The 26893-nt window shown below is 34.7% G+C and overlaps 1 protein-coding gene across 1 annotated transcript; it reads right to left on the bottom strand.

The window, feature by feature from the left end:
• Positions 1–14331: 14331 nt before the first annotated feature.
• LOC117316822 (cholecystokinin receptor-like) lies at positions 14332–16418 on the bottom strand. The gene has a single exon (XM_033871598.1). It carries the CDS (start codon positions 16239–16241, stop codon positions 14991–14993), a length of 1251 nt encoding a protein of 416 aa, XP_033727489.1. The 5' UTR covers positions 16242–16418; the 3' UTR covers positions 14332–14990.
• Positions 16419–26893: the final 10475 nt, after the last annotated feature.

Here is a 26893-nt window from a genome sequence, read left to right on the forward strand (position 1 = left end):
CGGATACAAATAAATAAATCCCCTCCTTTAGCATTAATATCTTCACTTGCACTTAATTTCCTCAATTTCACTTAATGCCCTCACTTGCACTTAATTGACTCACGCGACATTTAATTACGTTTAAACATTCATACTGGCGCGAGGAAATTGAAGGTTTTGGGGTTACCAGTGTAATAATTCCCCAACATTCTACAGTTTTCTGGAATATAACACTTTAATTGATTATGAGACATGCATTCGCATCTATCCGGGCATAAGTTTAGGGTCGCCTGTGTGTTGTTCAATGAGGTAGTCGCCTCTTATACCAATATATACCTCCTATACAATATATACCTGGTACCTCCTATATAATAATAATTATCACCATTCCACAGTTTTCTGGAATATGACACTTTAATTGATTATGAGACATCAATTGGCATCTATCCAAGCATAAGTTCAGGGCCTATTGTGTGTTGTTCAATGAGGTAGTCATCAAATACTACAATGAGACCCAGCCTCAAAATGATCCAGACTGAACCATGTACACGTGGTGATAAAACAAGCAAACAAACAAACCTAAGTTCTGCTTAGTAGCAGATGTAATCGCAATATTCTAATAGATAAATAGTGACATATGCCATCTAAAATAAAGAAATGTCATGCATATCATATGTTGTCAAAATCATAAACTTGGTATATTTGGTTTAAAGTCCCATTAATAGACAGGGTCATTTAAGGATGTGCCTGAATTTGGGGTAGGAGGAAAGCCGGAGTACCCGGAGAAAAACCACTGGCCTGTACGGTCAGTACCAGGCAACTGCCCAACGTAGCAACCCAGAGGTGGAGGGCTAGTGATACAGTGTCGGGACATTTTTTTTTTTTTATTTTACAAAAGATTTTAATCATCAAATTAAAACGAACATAACACATACATACACATATGTACAGTTAGTTAAAAGTAGTATCACACCACATACACATCCTCACCCACACCCCATCTTCACTTGCACACCTACCGCCACGTGCAAAAAAAAACATCTTAACCACTCAAATATTAATAATTATGGAGAAATGTGTTTCTTAATATCTAAACGGCTTGAAATTGAGAGAATAGTTCTACAAAATGAAAAGGAAACCATATTTTATGCAAAGTCTCAAAAATATTTTAATGAAGTTTTTTTTAGCAGAACATAGAGGGTAATTATATGAGGTCTGAGGCCTGCAACTATAATAACTGTTTAAAACTTTTAAATTCTTCTTATTTGTCACAGTTGCAATTGTAAAGGTTGAAGAAAATGGTGTTATCCCAATATCAAAATAGTTTGAAATTGAGAGAATAGTTCTACAATATGAAATTAAAACCATATTTTATTTAAAGTTTAAAAATTCTGAATTTGTTTCTTCAGTAGAACGTAGGGGAATTAACAGCGGTCTTTGGCCAGCAATTTAGAACACGCTTCCTAATGTAAATATTTGCATATGGTGGCGTTGGCCTAAAATAGAAACATATAAACTATTCACACTAGTCCCTGTGTTACTGTATTTTACCTGTGTGCAGATGACATTTCGAAGAAGACTATTTTGTAGAATTTTTATCATTAAATCCTGTTCATTGTTTGAATTTGTCAAATAATGTTCTATAACACCTTTATCAATAAGTTAAGTTTAAATTCAAAAGATAAAAAAAAATCAACTACATGGTCCCATCCATTGAATTTAACTTAGTGTGACTCAATAAATACATAATAGTTCAAAAACTTTTAGTATCAATTTGTCAGAATTGGTTTCTTGTACATTGTTTCATTTGGTATATGTAAGCGAAAGAATGAAATACGTTGGTATGGTATTGAACGCAAAGATATTTCAAAATTTACTAATTTCTACCTGTGTGCAGATGATATTTTAATATAAACTTTATTTTATTCATTCAATTCATACATATACAATACACAATCATACAATCATAATGTGAATAGGATTCGGAAACAAGTATAAGACTTATATTAATCCGTTTCCTTTTATGACACATTGAGTAAACGGCAGCAAGTGGGAGAATACGTAAGTGAGCAATGTAATACTTGAATAAATGAAAAATGGGGAAATTCGGAAAGAGGAGAGATGAAAAGACCAGAAGAAAAAGATCAGAGAGGAATTTTATGCCATGACATGAGATATACAACCTGCTGTAACAGCTGTGCAAACAATAAAGAATAAAAAAAATAAAAACAATCATTCAAATCTTTTAGAAATAATCATAAATTCTTGAACACTGGAAAAAATCAAAAGATTTTCATCATACGTGAGTTCGTTATCACCGAAGAGTAGTATTTCAGTTGATAAGGGATAATTTAGAGCACTAAAACAACGTAAGCGAAACTGCGCGAAAAGTGGACAACGTAATAAGAAATGTTCGTTGGTCTCATCTTCATGATTACACATGCATAGAGGACTATCTATAAGATTTTTATGAAATAGATAAAATTTTAGTGGACTGCACTCCATCCTTAATCTTGCATGGTGAATCTGACCCAGTCTATTACCGCTAAGGAAGTAATGTGGAACTTTGTGGCGTGGTTTATTCAAATGACTTTTCAATTTAGTTATGGACGGATCACTTTTGATTGCATCTGGCAAGGAATTCCACAAAGGGATTACAGATGGCAGGAAGGATTTCATGTAAAGACTTGTGCGACAAGGAGGAGGGCGAAAGTTATTTCCAACACGAGTATTGTGATCATGGATGCTATTATTACGTCGAGGAAGAATTTCTTGTAGATACTGAGGAAGGAGACCGTGAACCATTTTATGGAAATGAATTATTTTGTGGTGTTTACGTCTTTGCTCTAAGGGAAGCCAGCCTGTTTCAAGATAAAGTTTTACTCTACTTGTGAGTTTAGTTCCGCCAGTAACTATACGCGCTGCCTCTAATTGGAGATTTTCTAGCATGTCAGACTGAGTTTTTGTAAGGTTATCCCAAACAATGTTCCCATATTCAAAAATAGGTCGGATAAGAGTAAAATACAGAGTTTGAAGGGAAGTACGATCTAAAGTGAATTTGAATCTGCGTAAAATATTCAATTTTGGTGAAACCTTGGATATGATCAAGTTGATATGATCAGTCCAACCGCCATTGTTGGACAGAGTCAAACCGAGATGCCTATGTGAACTTACCTCAGAAAGCAAAATATTGTTCATATGTAGAGGGGGATGAATTGGGGAATTAGTCTTTTTGGATATTAATAAGGTTTCTGTTTTAGTAGGATTGAAGTTAACCAACCAATTCACTGAACATTCATGAATTTTACGAAGATCGAAATTCAAATCGACTGCACTTATCCTAGGTGAGTCGATAATGACATACAAAGAGGTGTCATCTGCGAATAATTTTATATTAGCTCGTATGTCTTTCACAATGTCATTTATAAATAAAAGAAACAAAAGGGGGCCCAGTATCGAGCCTTGGGGAACCCCGGCCTTAATTTCAGACCAATCAGAAAATTTTCCGTTGATAACAACTCTTTGTTTACGATTGTAGAGATAATTTTCGAACCATTTTAGAAGTGAACCCCGAATTCTAAAACCTGAAAGCTTACTTAGTAGTCCCTTATGCCAAACGCGGTCAAAAGCTTTGCTAATATCACAAAAGACCATTCGTATTTCTTTACCATGGTCTAAAGCAGAGTAAATATCATGAGTTATAGCAAGAAGTTGATTAACGGGTGAGTCGCCGTGTCTAAATCCAGATTGGTGAGGAGAAAGTAGCGAGTGGGCATGCAAAAAATTGTGAACATATTTAAAAATGCATCGTTCCATTAATTTTCCAACAATAGATAATAAGGATATCGGTCTATAGTTTGTTAAGATAGACTTATTTTCTTTTTTATGTACAGGGGTTACATTAGCAGATTTCCATTCTGTTGGGAAAATACCAGATGTTAGAGATAGGTTAAACAGTGTGCTTAAGGGCTTACATATAATATCAACAGATTCTTTAAGCAATCGAGGATTCACAAGGTCGGGGCCAATGGCTTTAGAACAGTCTAGATTTAATATAGCGTCTTTTACATCAGTAGCAGTGATATGTATATTAGAAAGAGTGTGGTTACATTCGTAATTAATGTTTGGAAGTTCAGCGTTTGAGTCATCAATAGTTGACTGGGCACAGAAAAAATCGTTGAACAAGGAAGCTTTTTCGAAATCATCTGAAACTACAGTGTCATTGTGAAGAAGTGGTGGTATCGGGGATTTTCTATAATTTGGCAATAATGAGTATACAGTTTTCCACCACTTCCTCACATTGAGATTAGATGGTTTCTTGAGTGTACCACAGAGATTGTTAATGTATGCGGTTTTTGCATGTTTAATAGTGTTAATGCATTTATTACGAATGAGACGGAATTTAGCCCAATGATCATTGATAAGTGTACGTTTGGCTCTTTTGTGTGCACGTTTCCGTTTTCTAATTAGTCTTCGAATTTCATTAGACATCCACGGAGGCTCGTTAGATTTGACAGTAATATTTTTATTGGGGATACAAGTTTTTGCGATGTCAAGCAATGTGTCTGTAAAATTCTTAACCGAATCATTTATATCGTTAACATTAATCAATGCGTTCCAATTAATATGTTTCAGTTTATCTTTAAAAACATTGTAATCACCATGATCAAAGAGCCAAACGTTACGCTTAAAAGTGTGCTTCGCCGGCTTCGTTACGTTAAAAGTACCGTAAGTAGGACAATGATATCTGACAGGTTGGTCAAGAAAACTTTCTCGTACTATGCATTTATTAATAACATTGATATCACTGGCACAAACTATATCTAACAGTGAAGACGAAGCTTCAGTATAAAATGTTGCGGATTCTACTAGTTGTGACAAGTTAAATAAAATAAGCATATCACGTAAGTGAGAAGACTGGTTTTCAACTAGTAAGTTAGCATTAAAATCGCCCGTAATTACAATATTAGATAAACCAGTGTTAAAAGCATATTCAATAGACTGAGAGATATAGGTCCAAGTGATAACAGGAGAATTTGGAGGTCTGTAGAAAGTGCCATATAAAAATTTCTCTGAACCAAGAACTATTTCTATCCATATACATTCTATAGTTCGCAGCTCTAGGTCATGCCTTCTTTTCGCAGATATATAATCTTTAACATATACAGATATACCACCACCAATACGATCGGGCCTACAATAACAGAATGGGTCAGAATAACCAGGCATGCTAAGTTCCGGGGAAATATCATTTTCATTTAACCAAGTCTCGGTGAAGGATAATATAGTAAATTTGTTTAGTTCAGTATACAGTACATCAAGCTTTTGTTTGAGACTTTGAACATTAAGATGGACAAATGAATAGTTACTGTCAGAAACAGACAGATCACTAATATTTGAAATCAAGGATGAATCTGATGAACTAATGGAAGAAGGACCAGGATTTGATTCAATGTCACCAGATAATGATAAGAGCCAGTGAATCAGAACAAAATATATAGAAATAACACTCAGAACGTCTACTGAAAAATAGAAAATGTGATAAGATGATTTATAATTGCAACATTTATAGAGTGAAGATGTGTAAGGACTGACATAAGATAATAACAGGTATATAAATAGTAGTAATAGCCTTACACATAGTATGTCAAGGACGGTCACAAAAATCGCATAGTTTGCAGACTGTACACAGTTGTTAAAGACACCAGTTCGAGCACGATATATCGCTAAACTAATAGGCATTATGTTATGCCAAAACAAACAATGAATAAATAAGGACGATGTGCAGGAACTGGTACATCAGCACGAGGTAAAGTCAATGGCATAGTAAACAACAGAGTAGAGAGCTGGGAAAAGAAAAAGAACAGAAAATAAAACAGAAACAATGATTGAAAGAAGAACATCAGAGTGATATGGAATCAGAGCAGACCATACTATGTTATAGCATTGAAGAAAATTAGATTGATGCACAATTATTATATTAGTTAGATTCGTACAAAAATATTTCTCAATACAAGTGTAGCACATGCACGCACGCAAACACATACACACACACATAAATATATAGTGACATATAGTTAACATATTTAGTATCAACTTATTTGCGGAAGCCTTACTAAAATTGGTTAATATCCAAGCAAACGATGAAAATGTCAAGTAAGATAAATCAGTCAAAAAATATGCTCAGGGGACCATGACTTCTCCAAAAGAACATTTGAACAAAGACGAGTATGGGGTTCATAGAGGGAATGAAGACACGGAAGAACTAAACACGGAGATATGACTTTACGAGAATATTAATATCAACCATGATTGCAAACCATATGTACAACCAACACACATCAATCAGTAAAGGATGGAATATGTCATGAATTAATTGATCAGGGTACATGTAAGAGAGGTCATATCGTTTTGTCCAGTCAGGTAGATCATACATTGTTATTTCAGCATTTTCAACATTTGGTAACGCGAAGAAGAAGAAATAATAATCTAAAAATGAGAGAGGAAAAATAGAAAAGAAATGTTTGATAAGATGATTAGTTCATTGATGGATTTAATAGGTCCTACTAGATTTTAGATCAGATAAATATTTAGATTACTGAATTTACTACTATTTACAGATCAATCTTTGATGGATCAAAATGCTATATGTTATTAGAGCATCAATAGATAAGTTGTATTACACATTGATGAATCACATGTAACATACATTATTGAACCGTATGCTTCAGTTCATTTCACATGAAAAATTGTACATAGTCAGAACGGATGGTTCAAACATACTTACATGTAGGTCAGATAAATATTCAAAAAGCTCGTACATTTCGATAAGATAATATATTTCTAATAAAATTATATCAACTATATCAGATACTTATTGATCAATTGGACCAACATAACTTATGTTATGATAAATAAATATATCATACTATATAGGATCAAAATGGATCATTCAATAATAGATCATTGTCAGTATCGTTAGCCGGATATATATAGGTGAATCATACATTCATTGAGAGATCAAATGTATCACACATTGGTGGATTAAAATAATAAAACATTATGAATCACTGGTAAGTAGTTGAGCATTATTAAACCAAGATAGCTACTACAAAAAAAAGTTGAATAAAATAGTTCATCCATTGTTTGATAAATAAAGCACATTACATACAATACATTTTAAGATCATATCATATCTCACATTGTTTGTATACATTATTCAATCAAGTGTTTAACACGTTTTGAATCAGATATATAAGCCAATGTTGGCGTCAACATGAACTATTACATGTAATATCAACTTGATCATACATTGGTGAATATAAATAGACATACATTGTTTGATCAAAGAGATCAAGTATATCATACATTTTTTATCAAAATATCTCTCACTTTGATTGGTCAGATAAAACATGAAATAGATCATGTTATCTTAGAGTGAAATATAAATTTAAATAGTTATTAAAAGAAGTCATACCTAATGAAACATTGATATCATCATATTAATCAATCAAAAAGCTGTTCTATCGAACAGAGTGCTTAATGTTAGATCAAAATTTGGAATAGATTTCTTTTATCGGGACATGTCATACATTTTGAAACAATAGTAAGACATTATTCGATGTTATATAATGGATCATACAGTGTTATATCAATCAAATCGTACGCTATAAATCAAAAAGATCATACATTGATGTACCAAATAGAGCACACATTGTGGATTGGACGTATTTATAAGTGGAATAACTGAAAAATGTAAAAGAAACAAAAGGCGGTGACAAATGAGGGGGTAACAGTCCGTAAATACCCCGTTGTCATTCATACCACCGGTGTCATTACACAATGACGACATGGATGATTATGGATGGAGGTCATTGGGTACGTCCATTACATGACCAAATGGAACTAGATCGCCTTCTGCCCTTATTTGATATATTTTGGACGATTTGTCCTTGACCATAACTTTACCGTTGGTTGTCCATGTTTGCAAAATAAGTCTGTTTTTCGCTAGTTTCCTCGCGAAGAACGCCAATTCGTTGCGATATTTAGTGAGATCTTCGTTCACAGATATGTTGCGGTACGTAGGGTTGTTCCGAAATTCGCGGCTGGATTTTAAAAGTTTAAATTTAGTATCAACAGATTTCAGCCTCATGATTATTTGGCGCGGTTTACCTTTACCAGGTTTACCAACTCGGTGTGAACGTTCAATATCATCAGAGGTCAGATCTATGCCACATGCTGTAACAGCATCAAGGACTAGGTTGATTGTGTTTTCATTTTCATTTTCAGGGAGACCGGAAAATCTTACCAAAGATCTCCGACCATACTGTTCAAGGTCGTCAAGTTTAAGTCGTAACTCAGTATTTTCGGCCTCCAGTGTAGTAAGACGATATTTTGAAGGAAAACTATTTTGTAAAATAGTGATAACAAAATATTGGTAATTCTTTAATTGTGTCGAAGTAGCTTTCTATAATACCTTTTGTAATAGTTAAATTGATTTAAATTAAAAAGATAAAACAAAAATACAACATGGTTCCACACCCTAAAAAGTCAATCAATTTAATGTGATATAACAATTGACATTATTTTAGTAAAGTTTTGTCACAACAGGTTTCTGGCACATGGTTTTCTTTGACACATGTAAGCAAAGTGTTGAAATATGTTGATATGAAATTTATAATAAAGCAACTTATAAATATTTCAAAACTTACTAGTTTATTAAATTTCAAAGTCGACTATTTTGTAAAATTGTGATAGCTAAAACCTGGTAACTCTTTGATTTTGTCAATAATTTTCCATCTTTTACTTTTTTGTAATAAGTTGAAATTAATTTAATTTCAAAAAATAAAAAAAAAACACGACATCTTTCTACACCCAAAGTAACTGAATTTTATTTAATGCGACATAATAATTGACAATATGTTAGCTTAAATTTATCAGAAAAGCTTTCTTGCATTTTATTTTCTTCGGTGCATGAAAGTGATAGGTTAAAATATGTTGTATGGTATTTGAGGCAAATATTTGAAATACTTCATTTATTGAATAATGCAAAAGATGATATAATTTGACACTGTCCTAAGAATCATCTCAATAAAGGGCATGTCAGAGACTTTTATTTTAAAATTTAAAGCATTTGAATATAAATATTCCATTAAAAATTTGAGGAAAAAAACCCTTCTATTATTGAAAACAAATTGTTTAATGTCCTGCTAGTGTGTACTGAAGTAATTGAAAGTTCGTGTCATCGTAAGCTAATGTGTATGTGATATGATTCTCGAAACGTTGCTCCTCGACATAAACAAATATCAGCTGATCAAGATATCAAAACATAAACATGCATCACCTAACGAAATACTTGTAGTATAATTTCATTAAACAAACAAACAATAAACAATAAAGAAAATAAATATTACATATTCAAACGTCGCCTGTCTCTAAAACGTTAATGAACACGTATGACATTTACACTAGCCTAGTACTGGAAGCTTACGAGTTTAGAAATTTGTTATCGAAAAGACTTGAACGCTGGTTTGGGTTTACGATGTATTTACATGTGTATACAGTGTTTCTGGATATTGTTTGGAATTTTGAGGGCGATTTAAACAGAACCTCTTAGTCAAAATGACGATTTTGGCATGTTTGACCCAAACTATCTCATAAATACGAATTTCCACAGGGATACCAGATACATCCAGACCTAAATCGAGCCGAGTTTTACAATGGTTCAAAAAACCATCAAAATTGTAAGTGCCATTAAGTGCTAACAGAGTTATCGCCTCTTACTACACTCCATTCTTTATTTCGGAATGGTACTAGGTCAAAATACAGTTCTGTCATCATTTCTAGAGTACTTAGGACGGTCGGATCTTTGTCATAAAAGGTATTGACCTAGAGTGAGATGTGGAGAAGACGGAAATGAGCTCATTCTGGTTACCATTTTAATGATTGAAAAGGAACCACGTGTCCGCAGCAGCATTGAAGGGTCGGATCTAGGTAAGAATTCGTATGAACTTCGGGTGGGATGTGGGGAACACGGAAATGTGCTCATTCTGGTAACCATTTTATTGATGGAAAAGGAACCACGTGTCCGCAGTAGCATTGTTACATTATTTCGACATGGAGCCAGTTCAAAATATAGTTCTGTCATCATTTCTAGATTACTTAGGATTGTTGTATATTTGTAGAAATGTGTGTTTACCTTGAGCGGGATGTGATCAACACGAAAAAATGCTAATTTCGGTAATCCTTTTATTAGTGGACAAGGAACCACGTGTCCGTGACAGCATTGTTACGTTCTTACGGAATGGTGCCGGGTCAAAATAAAGTTCTGTCATCATTTCAAGAGTACTTACATGTACCACTTTTCCGCCCAACCACACACCTCATATAAATGATTGCGCCGCTGCGGAGTACACACGCGTACGTATCCAAGTCCTATAGGGACCACGGAACACCCATATTCCCATAGACGGTAATGTTAACGTTTATCACTGTACTCAACACAGTTTTCAACACTGGTCCAGTAGCCATAATTTTGAAGTGTGTCATCTCGGAAACCTCTAAATGGAATTATAAAAAATTCTACCAATTTGAACTTTTTTTATATGGGGGCCGCCATCTTGTATTGAATTCAGCACCAAAAATTCATCTAAATTAACAACAAAATACACACTTACTTAACTCCCCCTGACAAAAACAGGCTAGCAAAAAAATAACTGTTTTTCTATATATTTTACATCTACATGTATTGCCCAACCCACATATTAAAACTTTGGAAACATCTCTTATCTAAATATCCAATCAGTAGGCCCCGATGTATTCACCTTCCTATTAAATTGCCCAAACGGGGAAAACCCACATTCTATTTTTGATTTGGTTCTGTGGTCCCTTTACCAATTATTCATTTAAGAAAATCTGGCCCAAAACCAGGAGTTTTTTGTAGCAAACTTAGAGACAAAAAAATCTAAAGATTTAAGGGGTTTGTGTTGTGGCCTACTTGGTGTTAACGTTGCCGACCATAGGTGTACGACAGCATTCCCTTTTTATCGAAAACTATCTAAAAATGTCATGTTGTAAATGCTCTCATATTCTCAAGAGTATGATTTGCTACAAATTACAAACTCAAATATGTAGGTAGATATTATACAATAAATATGTAACACAATCTTAAAGAAAAAAATGTTCAAATGTTGAGACACATTTTACAGAAGTACTACACCTAATCTCGGTTTTTGTACACCAGACATAATTTGTAATCATTGGGACTTTGTTTTTAATAAATAAACACGAAAAATCACCTTAATTTGTTCCCAAATTCTGGTTGTAAGTATTAAGTAAATGTAGATTTTTGCTCAGCGATATAGTTAAATGCTGTAAAATGATAGAGTTATACTCATTTCAATAACGAAGAATTCAGTATTGTATGCACACTTATAGCTTTCACTACAGTACATTGCAGTGTAAGACCACTTCGGCCCTTATTCACCCAAAGAGGTTCGTTATGGCAAGTCACGTGATAGGCCACCTCCCCTATATGTTATATGTTACTAAGGACAAACCAGCAGCTTCTTTTTTTATTTATTTACTTATTTATTTATTTATTTACTTAATTATTTATCTATTTACTTTTTTATTTATTTATTTATTTAACTATTTATTTATCTATTCATTTTTTATTACTATTAATTTTATTCTTGGTTTTACCATACATGCACTCACTGCGGAATTTAAAAGAAAATGTCTGTAGTGATAAGCTGTGCGAAGTACTGTATTATGTTAAACATATCGCAAAGCTCGCGCCCAGAATCTTAGTATTTGTCGCGTGACCCACACCGGAAACATTAACTACCGATCAATTTCCGGCTCGTGTTAATATACCTAACCTGACTCGGTATAGTACACGAACGCGCGTGACTTCACTCCTGAGCTTACAACTGTGAGCAATGTAAATGTGCTCAATTAGAAGTAAATGTATTTCTTATGTAATAGCCTTTGTCAGCGGTATATATATAACCCAACCCCTATTTTCATATTATTTTCCTTACACCACTTCTACTACTGCACGATTTTGCTGTAGTGAAGGGCCTGCTATCCACATTGTATAATTGAGGCGACTTAATCTGGATTCAACTTTTATCTCTTCTCTCTTTTGACATTCTCACACTTTTGACCTTTAGTTTGAAAGTTCCCCTTTGGTTCTGTCCCCTGGTCAAGACATACCAGAGCTGTGTCCTCTGTCCGAGACATACCAGAGTTGTGTCCCCTGTCCTAGACATACCAGAGCTGTGTCCCCTGGTCGAGACATACATGTACATGTACACTATACATGTAGCTGTGTCCCCTGGTCGAGACATACCATACATGTAGCTCTTTCCCCTGGTCGTGACATACCAGAGTTGTGTCCCCTGTTCGAGACATACCAGAGTTGTGTCCCCTGTCCGAGACATACCAGAGCTGTGTCCCCTGGTCGAGACATACCAGAGTTGTGTCCCCTGGTCGAGACATACCAGAGCTGTGTCCCCTTTCCGAGACATACCAGAGTTGTGTCCCCTTTCCGAGACATACCAGATCTGTGTCCCCTGGTCGAGACATACCAGATCTGTGTCCCCTGGTCGAGACATACCAGAGTTGTGTCCCCTTTCCGAGACATACCAGAGTTGTGTCCCCTGTCCGAGACATACCAAAGCTGTGTCCCCTGGTCGAGACATACCAGAGCTGTGTCCCCTGGTCGAGACATACCAGAGCTGTGTCTCTTGGTCGAGACATACCATACATGTAGCTGTGTCCCCTGGTCGAGACATACCAGAGCTGTGTAACCTGGTCGAGACATACATGTACACTATACATGTAGCTGTGTCCCCTGGTCGAGACATACCGTACATGTAGCTGTTTCCCCTAGTCGTGACATACCAGAGTTGTGTCCCCTGTCCGAGACATACCAGAGCTGTGTCCCCTGGTTGAGACACACCGGAGCTGTGTCCCCTGTCCGAGACATACCAGAAATATGTCCCTTGGTCGAGACATACAAGCGTTCTCTCCTCTGTCCGAGACACAGTCGTGTCCTCGCTGACCTCTGCTTGACCTTCGCTTGATGGTTGACAGCAAGGATTGGATTGCCCGTTATCGGTATACTAGTGTATTCAATTTCACGGTGATACTATTTACATATACTTGTTCTCTCGGTTGGACCCAGTTCACGGGTATCAAATCTTTCAAATATTTTGCAGTAAACACTCTTCTAGCTCCTACTAGAAAATACAGAGCATACAGACATATAATTATTCTTGCTATGCACTTAACTCCTATTTCCAAAAGTGTATATGAGGAAAAAGTTCAATACAGGAAAGCTTTTGACATCGCAGAGGTGTGCATCTTTAAGTGCAAAACTTTTGTACTGAAGTGAAAAAAACATCCAAATAGTCACCATGTGTTTTTGATACTTAAGTGTAAAAAAATGTCCTTTCAACAATATGGAGAGGTTTCGGAAACGAAATACGATTACCCGAAGTCATTTTCGACTGTTCCATAATGAAGCTCCATTATTGGTCAACAAACGAGGGAAGGTCTATCAATTCCGTATCGACCAAAATCAAATCGTCTTTACTATCGCAGTATGCTCTAGCGAGGCGTAAACTTTACCAAGATCCTTACGTGAATTAAAACATATTGAATTGGTAACAAAAAATGTTATTTTATTGGTAAGTATCCCCTTCCTTGTAATACATACATGTTCAAATTGGTTTTACTCTTTGGAATTTTAATGCTCGTTGAAAATCGGAAGTGTATCTCTTAGATGTTGTCAAAAAATATTTGCATTATGTGTTTTTGCAAAAGTTTTATTCCGACGAAGTGTTTTTTATTTATTATTTCAAATAGTCTATCTGTATACGTATACACATTTTAGTTTTTGGATAGGATTTGGGCAAAGAACGTTATAACGCCCGTTCCTAATACATTTTGTAATATTATTTCATGTACATTTTGTTAGTATACATGTACATCATAAGATGCCAAAAAAATGATAAGTATGTACATGTATTGAATGAGAATTAGCGGGAAAAATGAGGGTGAATGTGGGAGGGATCATGGTATGAAATGGACTAAAGGGAAAATAACATATGCATGTTAAGTAGTATACAAACTAACATACACACGCATATATAACACATTTGAACTGACATATATCTATACTCAATCACACACATATATATCATCATTATATTAGTGGTATATCAGATCAAGTGGCAGATCTTTTCCGGCAAGGACAGCACAGGTGATACACTAGACCACTTTACATAACTTTCAACTATTTAGCCTAGTTAGCCACAGAACAATCAAAAATATAAATCATACTTATTGAACGGTTATATTTCTTTAATTTTTATTTCAATAAGAGGTATGTATAAAATGATGTCAAATAATCAGAGTTGGAAGACAATCATACAACTGGGAATGTTACACATATTATTACTGATTCACTCAATTTATTTTTGATTATGTGTTGTACATGTCCATGTCATACTGATTGGCCGAAAGGCTAAATGCCAGTAAAACTATTCAACAACATGTATGCTGTTAGACTAAGACTTGGTACAGGGGAATGGGTTAACTTTCAATCAATAATCGAACAAATACAATATCTATAAATAATTAGTGAAAACAAATCTGAACTGGGGAAAATAAACGATCTTATAAACTTTTAAAAACAAGCACATAGGTTAAAGTAACAATACTGAGTTCAGTAATTCTCGAAATAACAGCCCCTCCCCCATATGTCATGATAAACGTTGGTAAAACCAGCAATTACAGTATTTCCAGAACCCGACATTTTCATCCATGCAACAAGCATCATGTTAACCGTTTATCCGGAGCACAAACATTAATCACGTGTTATCTGGATTATTCATTGGTGATATTATCCAAATTACTGGCATTGTCCTATCTAATATGACACAAATACGACTGTTTCGCTATATACATCAAGGAAAAATAGAGAAGATGATAGCATTTGATCAAGACTGTCGCTGACATCTGACATTTTTACATACGTAGCGATATAACTTCTGGTAAAGTAGTCTACATTCTCGTCGAAATCGTTCGTCTACAAAACAATATACAATTGGATTAGCAACGTTACTCATGAAGTAAGATCTCACAAGAATTGCGTTAAAAGCTCCGAGACGTTCATCAATGGCATCATACGTTTCACTGCGTATTCCTTTGATGATTAACAGCACCATATTTGGTAAATATCCCACATACGAGGCTGCTGTAGCGACTAGAAACATGAAAGCGATTTGTTTGCTTCTGTCCAAGCCTCGCTTTCTTCTGCCCTTCTGTTTACCGTTTTCTCTTGGTGACGTCACAGCTATCATTTCTTTAGTTGTGACATGCGCAAAACTGGATTCCTCCTCCTGGTGCCCACTACTGCCAAAGTCTTGATTCTCATTTCCGGTACTAGACTTCCGATTTGAAGTCGAGGCGGATGAATTTGAATGGGATTTTGTCCTAAACAGCATTTGTTTATAGAGTATTCTGCCAACAAATGAATAGGTAAATATACACAAGACAAACACAACAGTACTGATGAACAATAGGAACACCGAATATCCTTTGAACAGAGACGCTTCTCTATATTTATCCATTACCGTACATTCCGTTCCGGTGAGGTTTACAAATGACGGAACTTGTCTCGTTACAATACCGTATACTACACCAGAAATGGACGAAAGTCCCGTGGCAACTAGTGTCGCAACCAAACATGCGTATTTCGCAGCTCGCATCGTCAATTGCATCCCGAGCGGAACACATATCTTCCGGTACCGTTCTACAGCAATTATTCCAAGCAGAAACCCGGAACATGTACTGACAAAGTAGTTCAGGGCCTTGAAAAACTTACACAGAGGAATAATGGAAAATGTAAGATTGTAGCGAATGTCAAAACTTTCAAATGGCATACTTAACAATGACGCGGTGAGATCCACAGACGCTAGCCATAACACAAACGTGCGGTGATTTGATGGTTTGTATCGAAATAAATAAACCGCCACGGCATGGGCGTTACCCACTGTTCCTAAAACACACAACACGGCCAGGTATATCACAACAGGAAGGTCATTCTGTACGAACAAGTCAAATTCAATACGAGACAAGTCTGCAGAACTGGACACATTTGAAGACTTAACCGGGATTGTAGATCCAAACACACCCGTTCTGTTTGTGGTCGTAGTTAACGGTGATGGAAGCCCACTGGCGGAGGCCATTGTTTGTAAATGTTTTACGTTCCGGTGTATCTCACATCCTGCCGTCGGAATTAATTTCACCGTCAGCTTGACATGTTAATTGTTTTGTTGACAGTTCGAGCCATTTCCCTGTCATGGATGATATTTACTGACATAGGTATCATCTATATAGCACAAGGATGATCTCACATGGTCGATGACTCGGTACCCCCGAGGCTCACGACGGGATCTTTATTCTTGAAACAGATATATCAAAATGTTTTCGTGCACGATCAAATACTTCTGTGCATCAACCAGTACCCACAAAAGTTACACAACTGTAATGTCCATGTGAATTAGTTAATCATACATGTGTTTTATAATGAATACAATTATATTTCGGTACATACAAATACCCCGTGTGGCCTCAACACTTCCAACTAAGCCCTCACTTCCGGAACACAAGTCGAAAGTAAGATTTTCAATATGTGACCTTTGACTGTCGCCGTAGTATCACCTACTTCAGTACGTATATATACCAGTCGTGAGAAATATAGACTTACAATCACCTACACTCGTGTGACCCGAACAGAAACCTCGAAGCCGAGGTCATCTTTAATAAAACGCTGACTTCCACTTAAACTCCATTCGTTACTCGCGTTCAGTATTGCGAGTGTCAGAGAGATTGGAAGATATTATGTAGAATGTGTTTTAAGATAAAAGCTTTAGATATGTCTTAATTAACTTAAGGTCAGAATGGACTGTTGGCGATGCGTGATAGCAGACTGCTACACAGTCTGATTAATGCTTGTAACAGTGTGAACGGGGGCAAATCGGGGTAGATCTCTAAAACAAAGGTTTTAAATGATTTGGTGTAATATCAAAACTAGTTTGTGTAATATCCCATCCAATTTACATTACAAACACATCGTGTGACAATTTGTGTTTGTATGATAAAATATAAAAACAATCACTTTTTTTTTAAGTCCTACATTGTATACCATTTAGCTTGATTTAACAATCGGACATTTCCTGTATGTTTTCATTATCTTTTTATGTTTATTTTTACAGAAAATTATAACGATACACAAAGTGGAAGGTTAATTTATATGAGACTTGTTCTGTTTTAGTTGGGAAGGTTAATTTATATGAGACATGTTCCTGTTTTAGTTGGGAAGGTTTCTCTGGCGGAGAATTATATGTAATTACATAATTGTATACAGTATTAGCATGCAACTATGAATTTGAATAACATGCACTTGTGAATTAGAATGCAATAGATACTTCAAACATCTGTAAAAGCTAGCTAGTCTAAATATTCGACAAGTAGACCTCGTTGCAATTTCTAAGACGGTACAGTACCAACCAACATATTTGGAGAATACGAATCACAGTAAACATTTCAATATAATAAATTCTTGATAATGAAAGCAACTAGGCTATGTTGAGATGAATATCTGAATATCATTACGATAATGGTAGGGATTAAGTATCACACCAAACTGAATGCCATTATTTAGAGAAATTGCCCCCCCCCCCCCCCCCCCCCCCCCCCCGAACATATTTTTTAATAGAGGTTATGTACATGATGTAAAGTTAAACTAGAAAATCTTGGCAACGTTTTCAGCAAGTAAATAAGTAAAAATTAACTCGCATGTCAAAAATTTGTTGATTTAGGAAGCTAGAACTCATTCCAAGCTATGTTCTAGAGGTAAGTTGTTTTTAATGAAAATAAAACAAATTGTTTATTTATTTTTTAATATGTCCTTGTATCGGAATTTACACATTTTTAGGGAAGCAATTACAAACTGGGTAAAGCTACTAACACTTTATAACTGTTCCTGGTTAGTGTTACCACAGCACACTACGCTGGAACACACTACATGTTTAATCCCGACCTCCGTTAAACTTCCCACATTTACACAAGTATACGTATCACACTTCCGGTTGACATGTGACTGAACCTGTTCCCATCACATTGCTCTTGAAAAAAAATTAAAATTATCATTTGTTTGTTTTCAAGTTTCTGATCGTGTTAAGGCTATTACCATCATAATCTCTGGCGAATTAAAAAGTATGTATAACTTTGTATGTATCGCAATCTATACATAGAGAATATATAGTCAGTGTCTTAAAATGTATAACTAAAGTGGCGAGCCTTGGCGAGCCTTGGCGAGCCACTTGTGTCTTTCTGTCCCGAGTTAGCAATATAGTTTATATTTTAAGACACTGACCATGTTTTCAATTTATCATGTAACAGTCATCAAAAATAATCATTTTATAATGAAATGGTATCAACAGAGTCCCAAAGATGTCTTCCAGCCAATATTTGAGATTTTAGGTGAGAACTAGGTAAAGGAAAATCTTTGGCCAGAGTGGAATAGGTGTATTTTACTAAAACAGCACAGATGCCTACTATCAAAACACAATGACAGCTCAGGTAGACACAGGTAAACTCGGAAGAGAATGAAGTCACCACATTTTTGATATTTTATATGTTTTATTTTATTAACCAGTTACAAATAATTTATCAATAATTTAGTAATCACAGTTATTATGACTTACATATACAAATGTATATCATTTAAAACATATACTATATATTAATCTAAACTACCTCAGTTATATTGTATCTGAAATAAATATTTATCAATATTATCAATTTATAAACAAAATGCATGTAACAAATATGTAGTTCATATCACAAGTGCCAAATGTGTTCGCCTTTTAAATGTTGTTTCACTTGGAAGTAGGTCAGTCGAAATGATACACGTGCTAAGATTCGAAAATACAGCAATTTTCCGTCACTGCCGTATTCAGCAAATATATATATGGTGGGTGCTTTCGGAAAATGCGGTGCAAGTTGGAGGATAAATAATTACATATGTATTTACCACTATTTATATATAAATACATATGTATTTACCACTATTTAAATATAATTATATATGTATTTACCACTATTTATATATAATTATATATGTATTTACCACTATTTATATATAATTACATATGTATTTACCACTATTTATATATAATTTACATATGTATTTACCATTATCTATATATAATCCTATATGTATTTACCACTATCTATATATATTATCCTATATGTATTTACCATTATCTATATATATTATCCTATATGTATTTACCACTATCTATATATAATTATATATGTATTTACCACTATCTATATATAATCCTATATGTATTTACCACTATCTATATATAATCCTATATGTATTTACCATTATCTATATATAATCCTATATGTATTTACCACTATCTATATATAATCCTATATGTATTTACCACTATCTATATATAATCCTATATGTATTTACCACTATCTATATATAATCCTATACGTATTTACCATCATCTATATATAATCCTATATGTATTTACCACTATTATATATAATCCTATATGTATTTACCATTATCTATATATAATCCTATAGGTATTTACCACTATCTATATATAATCATATATAGGTATTTGCCATTATCTATATATAATCCTATAGGTATTTACCAGCATATATATATGTATTAACCAATATCTATATACACTGTACGATATCTGTGTTCACCACTATATTTTTATCGTATCAGATATTTGTCCTTTTTCGTTTTATTTCTGTTTTCGTTATTAATTTGCGTGATGTTTTCAGATGAATTACCTGATGGTGATCATGGCATCAGCTTCGTCGATGGTTTTGGTGAAATTCGTTTCGGCGGTTCAAGTTCCCTTCCGCGCAGAATTTTGAAATTGATCGTCAACACCTCTTGAGTATAATGTCACCAAACATGATTAACATAAACCATATCAAAGATCCTCGCGGTCACTTTTGTATGCACCATTCTAGCACATTGTACCTCACCTGACCACTCATAAAGTCTAATGATAGAACAGAGATTATCTTCCATACCTTTGAAAAAAATTTGGTATTCATCCCAAAAATAAACTTTGAATGTTAATAAATTTCAGTATTTTACCTAAATGTACATAGATAAAAAAAATAATATTGAAAAAAGAGAGATGGGTTGGGTGATGGCAAGGATGCGTGCGCAATTTTAAGGGAGGTTTTTGTCTCGTCTTCGACGAAGTCGCGAAGCGAGAATGTGGTGTTACATTTTCGGCGGCGACAGTTGAGATGACATCTCAACACGGTCTTCGTTTACGGAATATCATCCAGAACTTATGATCCAGTGACTCTGGAAATTAGGGATGCTTTGAATCTGGACTTTAAAAGTTTTGTGTTTAGCTCAACTTCTCAAAAAGTATCAATGTTATTTCAGCCTTGCCTTGAATTTTGTAGCATTGAAGTATGGACATCTCGACACATCCTACGGTAACATGAATTTTATTAATTTGCTGTATTTTAGGGCTAAAAACCTTAGATTTGGGGAAATTGATATAAAATCTTTCTTGCAACTTCAGAATGTACAACGAAGTTAAAGCCAAATTTTAATATTTCAATTTCTACTCAAGTTGGACTCAATGAAACTACCAAACTTAAGCTGTTTCATTTGCTCATGAATTTGACCAGATTAACACCGATCAGTGCGTATGAATACATGGTTAAAATCCTTCCGCGGAACGATTTCACTTTTTCTACATTGTTGTTATAAACATGGAATAATTATTAAATTATCAAATTTATAATGTATTCTTGTATTTTATTAAAGACCACATATGCTAAATACTTCTATTTTGACAAAATAATGCTGTTTTTAATCCTAACACTGCAGACTATTTTACTCGACCGACTAGACATATTTAGGTAAATTTTAAGAATTCGCTTCCGAGATTTGACGTTTGTTTTGCAATGCATCAATATTGGTACAAGTCTATAATGTATACGGGGCGCTTCCATACTATTACTTTTGTATATAGAAGCAGAAGTAGATGTAGACACAATACTGAACTTTTGTTGAATTATTGAGAAAACGGGACAGGTGATACCTATCATCACGTGTATCCTTGTCTTTTCAAGTCGAAAACAAGGAAGGGATGTCAAGAAGAAAGACCAACAAGGCGCGGGATGTGATGGACAATAGATAAGCTGAAGGTGTGTGGACAATGATCAGTATATCACTAGTCAGTGTGCGAGATAAATGAACACTCACATAGTTCACAATCTAGATGGAAACACATTATGACATACGATACAACTTATGTTAGATGTTTGCAGTGCTTTTTTCGATAAATCTCTCTTCCTACTTTGTCCCCTCTCTTATCTACAAGTTTTTCTTGTTATAATGTATGCATGCATATTATGCTACATATATAACTCATAAACATTCGTGTGATGTGTATTGCAAGTCTATGTTTTTTGTCGAAGAGGTCTTTTGGTGATTTAGCAAAACGTCTGTTCAATGTGTCTTATTAGCAATATTTGTTATTTACAATAAAACATGTTTAAATTAAAATCAGGTCGAAAACACGAGAACGCGAAAAAACGACTGCGAGATAGCGAAATGATGACGATTATATAATATTTTCGGATAAAGCTTGTAAGCGAAAATAATATCAAATGTTCAGGTTAGTACAATCTTATTAATGTAGCGAAAATATTGGAATTCATCAGCTACAGTGAATACTAGATATATCATATCTGATCGTAAAGTTATATAGTTTTCATAAGGATCTTCCAGTTGTGATGTACGATATTAGCTTTTGCCAAAATAGATTTTTTTTTCTTTCACTAGTAAAGTATTATTGATACGCATTTTGATGACGGTCGTTATGGAGTATTAGTCGATTTATGTGAAAGTATGATTTATAAACAGTTCTATGACGGTTGGTATGGAGTATACGTCGATTTATGTAGAAGTACATGTATGTTTGATTTGCATTTCCTTGACGGTCGGCATGGGATATAACCGATTTATGTGAAAGTTTGATTGATAAACAGTTCTATGGCGGTCGGTATGGAGTATAAGTCGATATGGGTAAAAGTATGATTGATAGTTCTATTAGTATGGTAAATAAACAGTTCTATGACGGTCGGTATAAAGTATAAGTCGATATGGGTAAAAGTATGATTGAGAGTTCTATAAGTATGGTGAATAAACAGTTCTATGACGGTCGGTATAAAGTATAAGTTGATATGGGTAAAAGTATGATTGATCGTTCTATAAGTATGGTAAATAAACAGTTCTATGACGGTCGGTATGGAACATAAAGTATATGATTGATAAATAGTTGTATGACGGCTGGAATGGAATATCAATTAGTAGATGTGAAAGTATGATTGATAAATAGTTCTTTGACGGTCCTTATGGAATATTAATAGATGTGAAAATATTATTGATAAATAGTTCTATGACATTTTGTTCGGTTTGGTTTATTTTGTTTAACGTCCTATTAACAGCTAGGGTCATTTAAGGACGGCCTCCTGTACGTGCGACATGCATGCGTGTGGTGAGTGCGTATGTGTGTTTTTGGAGGCTGCAGTATGTTCGTGTTAAGTCTCCTTGTGATAGGCCGGAACTTTTGCCGATTTATAGTGCTACCTCACTGAGGCATACTTTCGAAGACAACCAGCAGCACACCCCACCCGGCCACATTATACTGACAACGGGTCAACCAGTCGTCCCACTCCAAATATGCTGAGCGCTAAGCAGGAGTAGCAACTATCATTTTTAAAGACTCTGGTATGTCTCGGCTAGGGAACAGAACCCAAATCCTTCCTCACAGGGGCGAACGCTCAACTTAAGGCCAAAAGTGAGGCATTGTCAAGAGAGACATTAGGAAGAAGAAAGTTGTTAAGAAAGAAGAGAAAAGATAAGATCCCGAATTTAGTCGACTCTTACGATCATGCAATGGGACAGCAGGTAAATTCTTACGCCCTACCTGCAGGGCACAGTTCTATGACGGTTGGCATGGAATATTAATAGATGAAAAAATATTATTGATAAATAGGTCTATGACGGTTGGCATGGAATATTAATAGATGTGAAAATATTATTGATAAATAGTTCTATGACGGTTGGCATGGAATATTGATAGATGTGAAAATATTATTGATAAATAGTTCTATGACGGTTGGCATGGAATATTGATAGATGTGAAAATATTATTGATAAATAGTTCTATGACGGTTGGCATGGAATATTGATAGATGTGAAAATATTATTGATAAATAGTTCTATGACGGTTGGCATGGAATATTAATAGATGTGAAAATATTATTGATTAATGGTTCTATGACGGTTGATATAGAGTTCAAGTCGATATACATATGTAGGTATTCGAGTTCGTGTGTGGACCTGCATGGCAGCGTCGGTCTGTGCACACTTTTCACACTAGACCGATCATATACATGTATGATCAACTACTGATCGTGACGACGTGGTGACTGATGTCCATGTATAGTATAGGGAGGAAACTAACTGAGATATGGTGTAAATATCATTTAATTGAAATCATTTAACAGAATTATTTTCATCAGAAAGCATTACAGAATTAAGAAAACAATCTTAGTTAAGGAACCTTCCTTAAATTCTGTTATGTTTGCCTTAAGACATACTATATTAAGGAGTTTGTTAAGGTTAGGGAACGCTGATAAAACTACATGGCCCCTGGTCCAAAGGAGTAATTAAGGCTATTCCCTTGAATCAATATTTTATCCCGACATACATATTAACACGATCACATTTCGTAGTTGACTTCTATTATCACCCTAATTAAAGAATGCTTGGATATGTATTGACGTCCTCATCATAGCAACTTTAAAACGGTAACAACATGGGATCAGATACCTTATATATCACAATATAGGTCTCTGATGGAATCGAATTAAGAATTTGTATTTCCGACTATTTGCCAGATTTAAGATTTATAGATTATATCCATCAGTCGATCACGCTAGTTATGTAAACAGAGGCACGTTGACAAAGTACTTCAAACATATTTACATTCGATATATACGACTTTAGCAGCTAAAACATTCATCTGGTGAATCAGGGAGGAGGAATGACTGGCATGTCACTGAGCATTGCCGTGGTCAGTTATGACCGTGTATACATGTACAATGTACGTACACAGGCCAATTGATGGCGACCTTTTGACCACTGCACATTCTTGCATCTGACCTACTTTTTTGCACTGGCATATCATCAAATTTCCTGACAATTCATCCACACTTCTTGATCTTATTATTGTTAGTGATTCTATTTATGTAGCTTTTTCTGAACAATATCTAATTTGAGAATAAATTGTACAAAACAATAAATCCAAAGTATACAAGAGGATTTGGTAACAAGCTTAGAGCTTGTGTAAAACCATCCCCTTAGTGATTATTACGCTGTATTCCTTATCATCAATATTCCTGTAAAAATTATAATTGTTTACAGAAAGGTGTGGATGTATGATCAGGCAAATATGGATAAATTGAAGGTCATGATAAATAGTATTCCTTGGTTAGATATTTTTTGACATATATTAAATGTTAATCAAACGTGTGACTTCTTCACGGAGAAATTCAATAATAGCTACCAATATTTGTATACCTTCTAAACAAATAATAGTACGTTATATTGACAAACCGTGGATAAACGTAATGTAAGAAAAAGAGACAGATTTAAAAGGGTAATGTTTAATAACAACACAGGTCCTAATAAGTAATACTATAAGCATATGAGAAATAGAGTAAATAACATGATTAAAAGAGCCAAAGAAATATTTTATTGTAATAAAGATAGAGTGATAGATAAAAGTAATAAAAACCTTAAGATGTATTGGAAACTTCTTCGTACTATACTCAAAGGACAAACAAATATACATTGTATATCCTCTTTACTAGACAGTGTTACAAATGAAATAATATATGATAATGAATACCTATCTTAATTCTGTATGTAATTTATCAGAAACAGTTTTAGATAAAGATTTACCTTTTTTGAGGGGCGTACAAATTCTGTCTTGCCTGAAATAAAAGATAGTTCCCAGTGAAGTAGAAGATATTATAAATGTAAACAAAGCAACAGTCCCCGATGGTATTATCCATAAAATGCTTAAACTAGTAACCACAGAAGTCTCTGTACCTCTCTCTATTATGTTTTAATATTCATTATCTTCTTGTGTATACCCTGATTGATGGACAGTAGCTCATGTCATGCCTGTTTTTAAGGCTAATGATCCAAGTAGTACTTTCAATGATACACTAAGTTTCACTGCTTAGTTTCATAGGTAAACTTTTGAACGTTAAGTATACAAGTATGTTTATAATTTTTTCTTTTGAATATGATCTAATTTATAGTTAATTGACCACTTTCCTGTATTATATCTAGTCATTCTACAACACACCAGCCTATTGACCACTCCCCTGTATTATATCTAGTCATTCTACAACACACCAGCTTATTGAAACGTACGACTTCCTTATCACTTCTCTAGAAAATCATGAGCACTCTATTTTAATATTTTGTGATTTCTCTAAGGCTCTTGTCACAGGGCTACGGTCCATATACACTAAACAAAACTATTATACCGCGAAACGTGTTGGATTCCGCTTTATAAAAAAAATGAGCTTCTATATCAAATAGCATTGCACCTAACTTTCTTGCTAACTTATTGCCAATAAATCTCGAAATACAGCTCCATACATTACGTAATGCATATCAACTGAGAACAACTTTTTCGCTTACAATTATCTCAACAGGCAAATCTAACGTTAGCAATCCAACCACAACGGTCCGCCAACTATACAACGATTGGCCGATGTTGGCCCAACATACCCTAGCTGCGATAACGTAGCTCTGGACGACGGACGGATAATTTTTGACAGATGGTCGTCGTCAGAGCTACGATTCCCTCCCATTGCTCGTAATGTAGCAAAACAGTGAACCTCGAAAATGCTACAAATAGCGGATATCGTTTAACTTTGGAGTAATAGTTCGTATAATTAAACATTTCTAATTCAATTTTGCAATGTATTAGCCTACCGTCTAATCTAGAAATCTTTAATTCGCATATTCTGATATCATACTGCTCGGAGTTGTCTCCGTGATCCGCCATGATACTTCTCGAAGAACTCTCGCGAGGATTCTAACCCAAATATGGAACCCGTGATCCATATATGGATGAAGCTACTACGATAAATAAATACATAATCAGATATATTTAACCACTCTTTTGTAACTCTTGTGAAGAAAGCGAATCTTACTTTGCGTAATTAAATAATTTCAGAATGAATTGACCTTCCTTACCGAGATATATTACTCCGAATCTGTTTTTCTGTTGAAATCTCGCGGGAAACCTCATTAGCATCAATTTATTTTGATTTCCCTTATAAGGAAATTAACCTTTACACTTGTATCAAAGATGGCGGTATGATTAAACTGATATCTCCGTGTGTCTTGCTCGTTTTGGATTTTACTATTTATTGTCAAACATTTGAAGTAATGTGCAGGTTTGTTGCTTGAATATTCATCATAGATACCAGAATCATCAATTTACATGGTTTTTTTTTTATCCGAGAAAATTTTACCACTGCTAATACTGCCCGATGTGAATCACATCGGGGCTTGCTACACTATCGGCAATGGGAGGGACTTCATACCCTGCCGGAGAGCAGTGTAGGCAGGGTATGAATATTCGTTCTAAACATACCCTTGTTATCTGGGTAGTCATCATCATCATCATCATCATCATCATCATCATCATCATCATCATCATCA

Source organism: Pecten maximus, chromosome 18, assembly GCF_902652985.1.
Source record: "Pecten maximus chromosome 18, xPecMax1.1, whole genome shotgun sequence".
NCBI classification, from domain to species: Eukaryota; Metazoa; Mollusca; class Bivalvia; order Pectinida; family Pectinidae; genus Pecten; species Pecten maximus.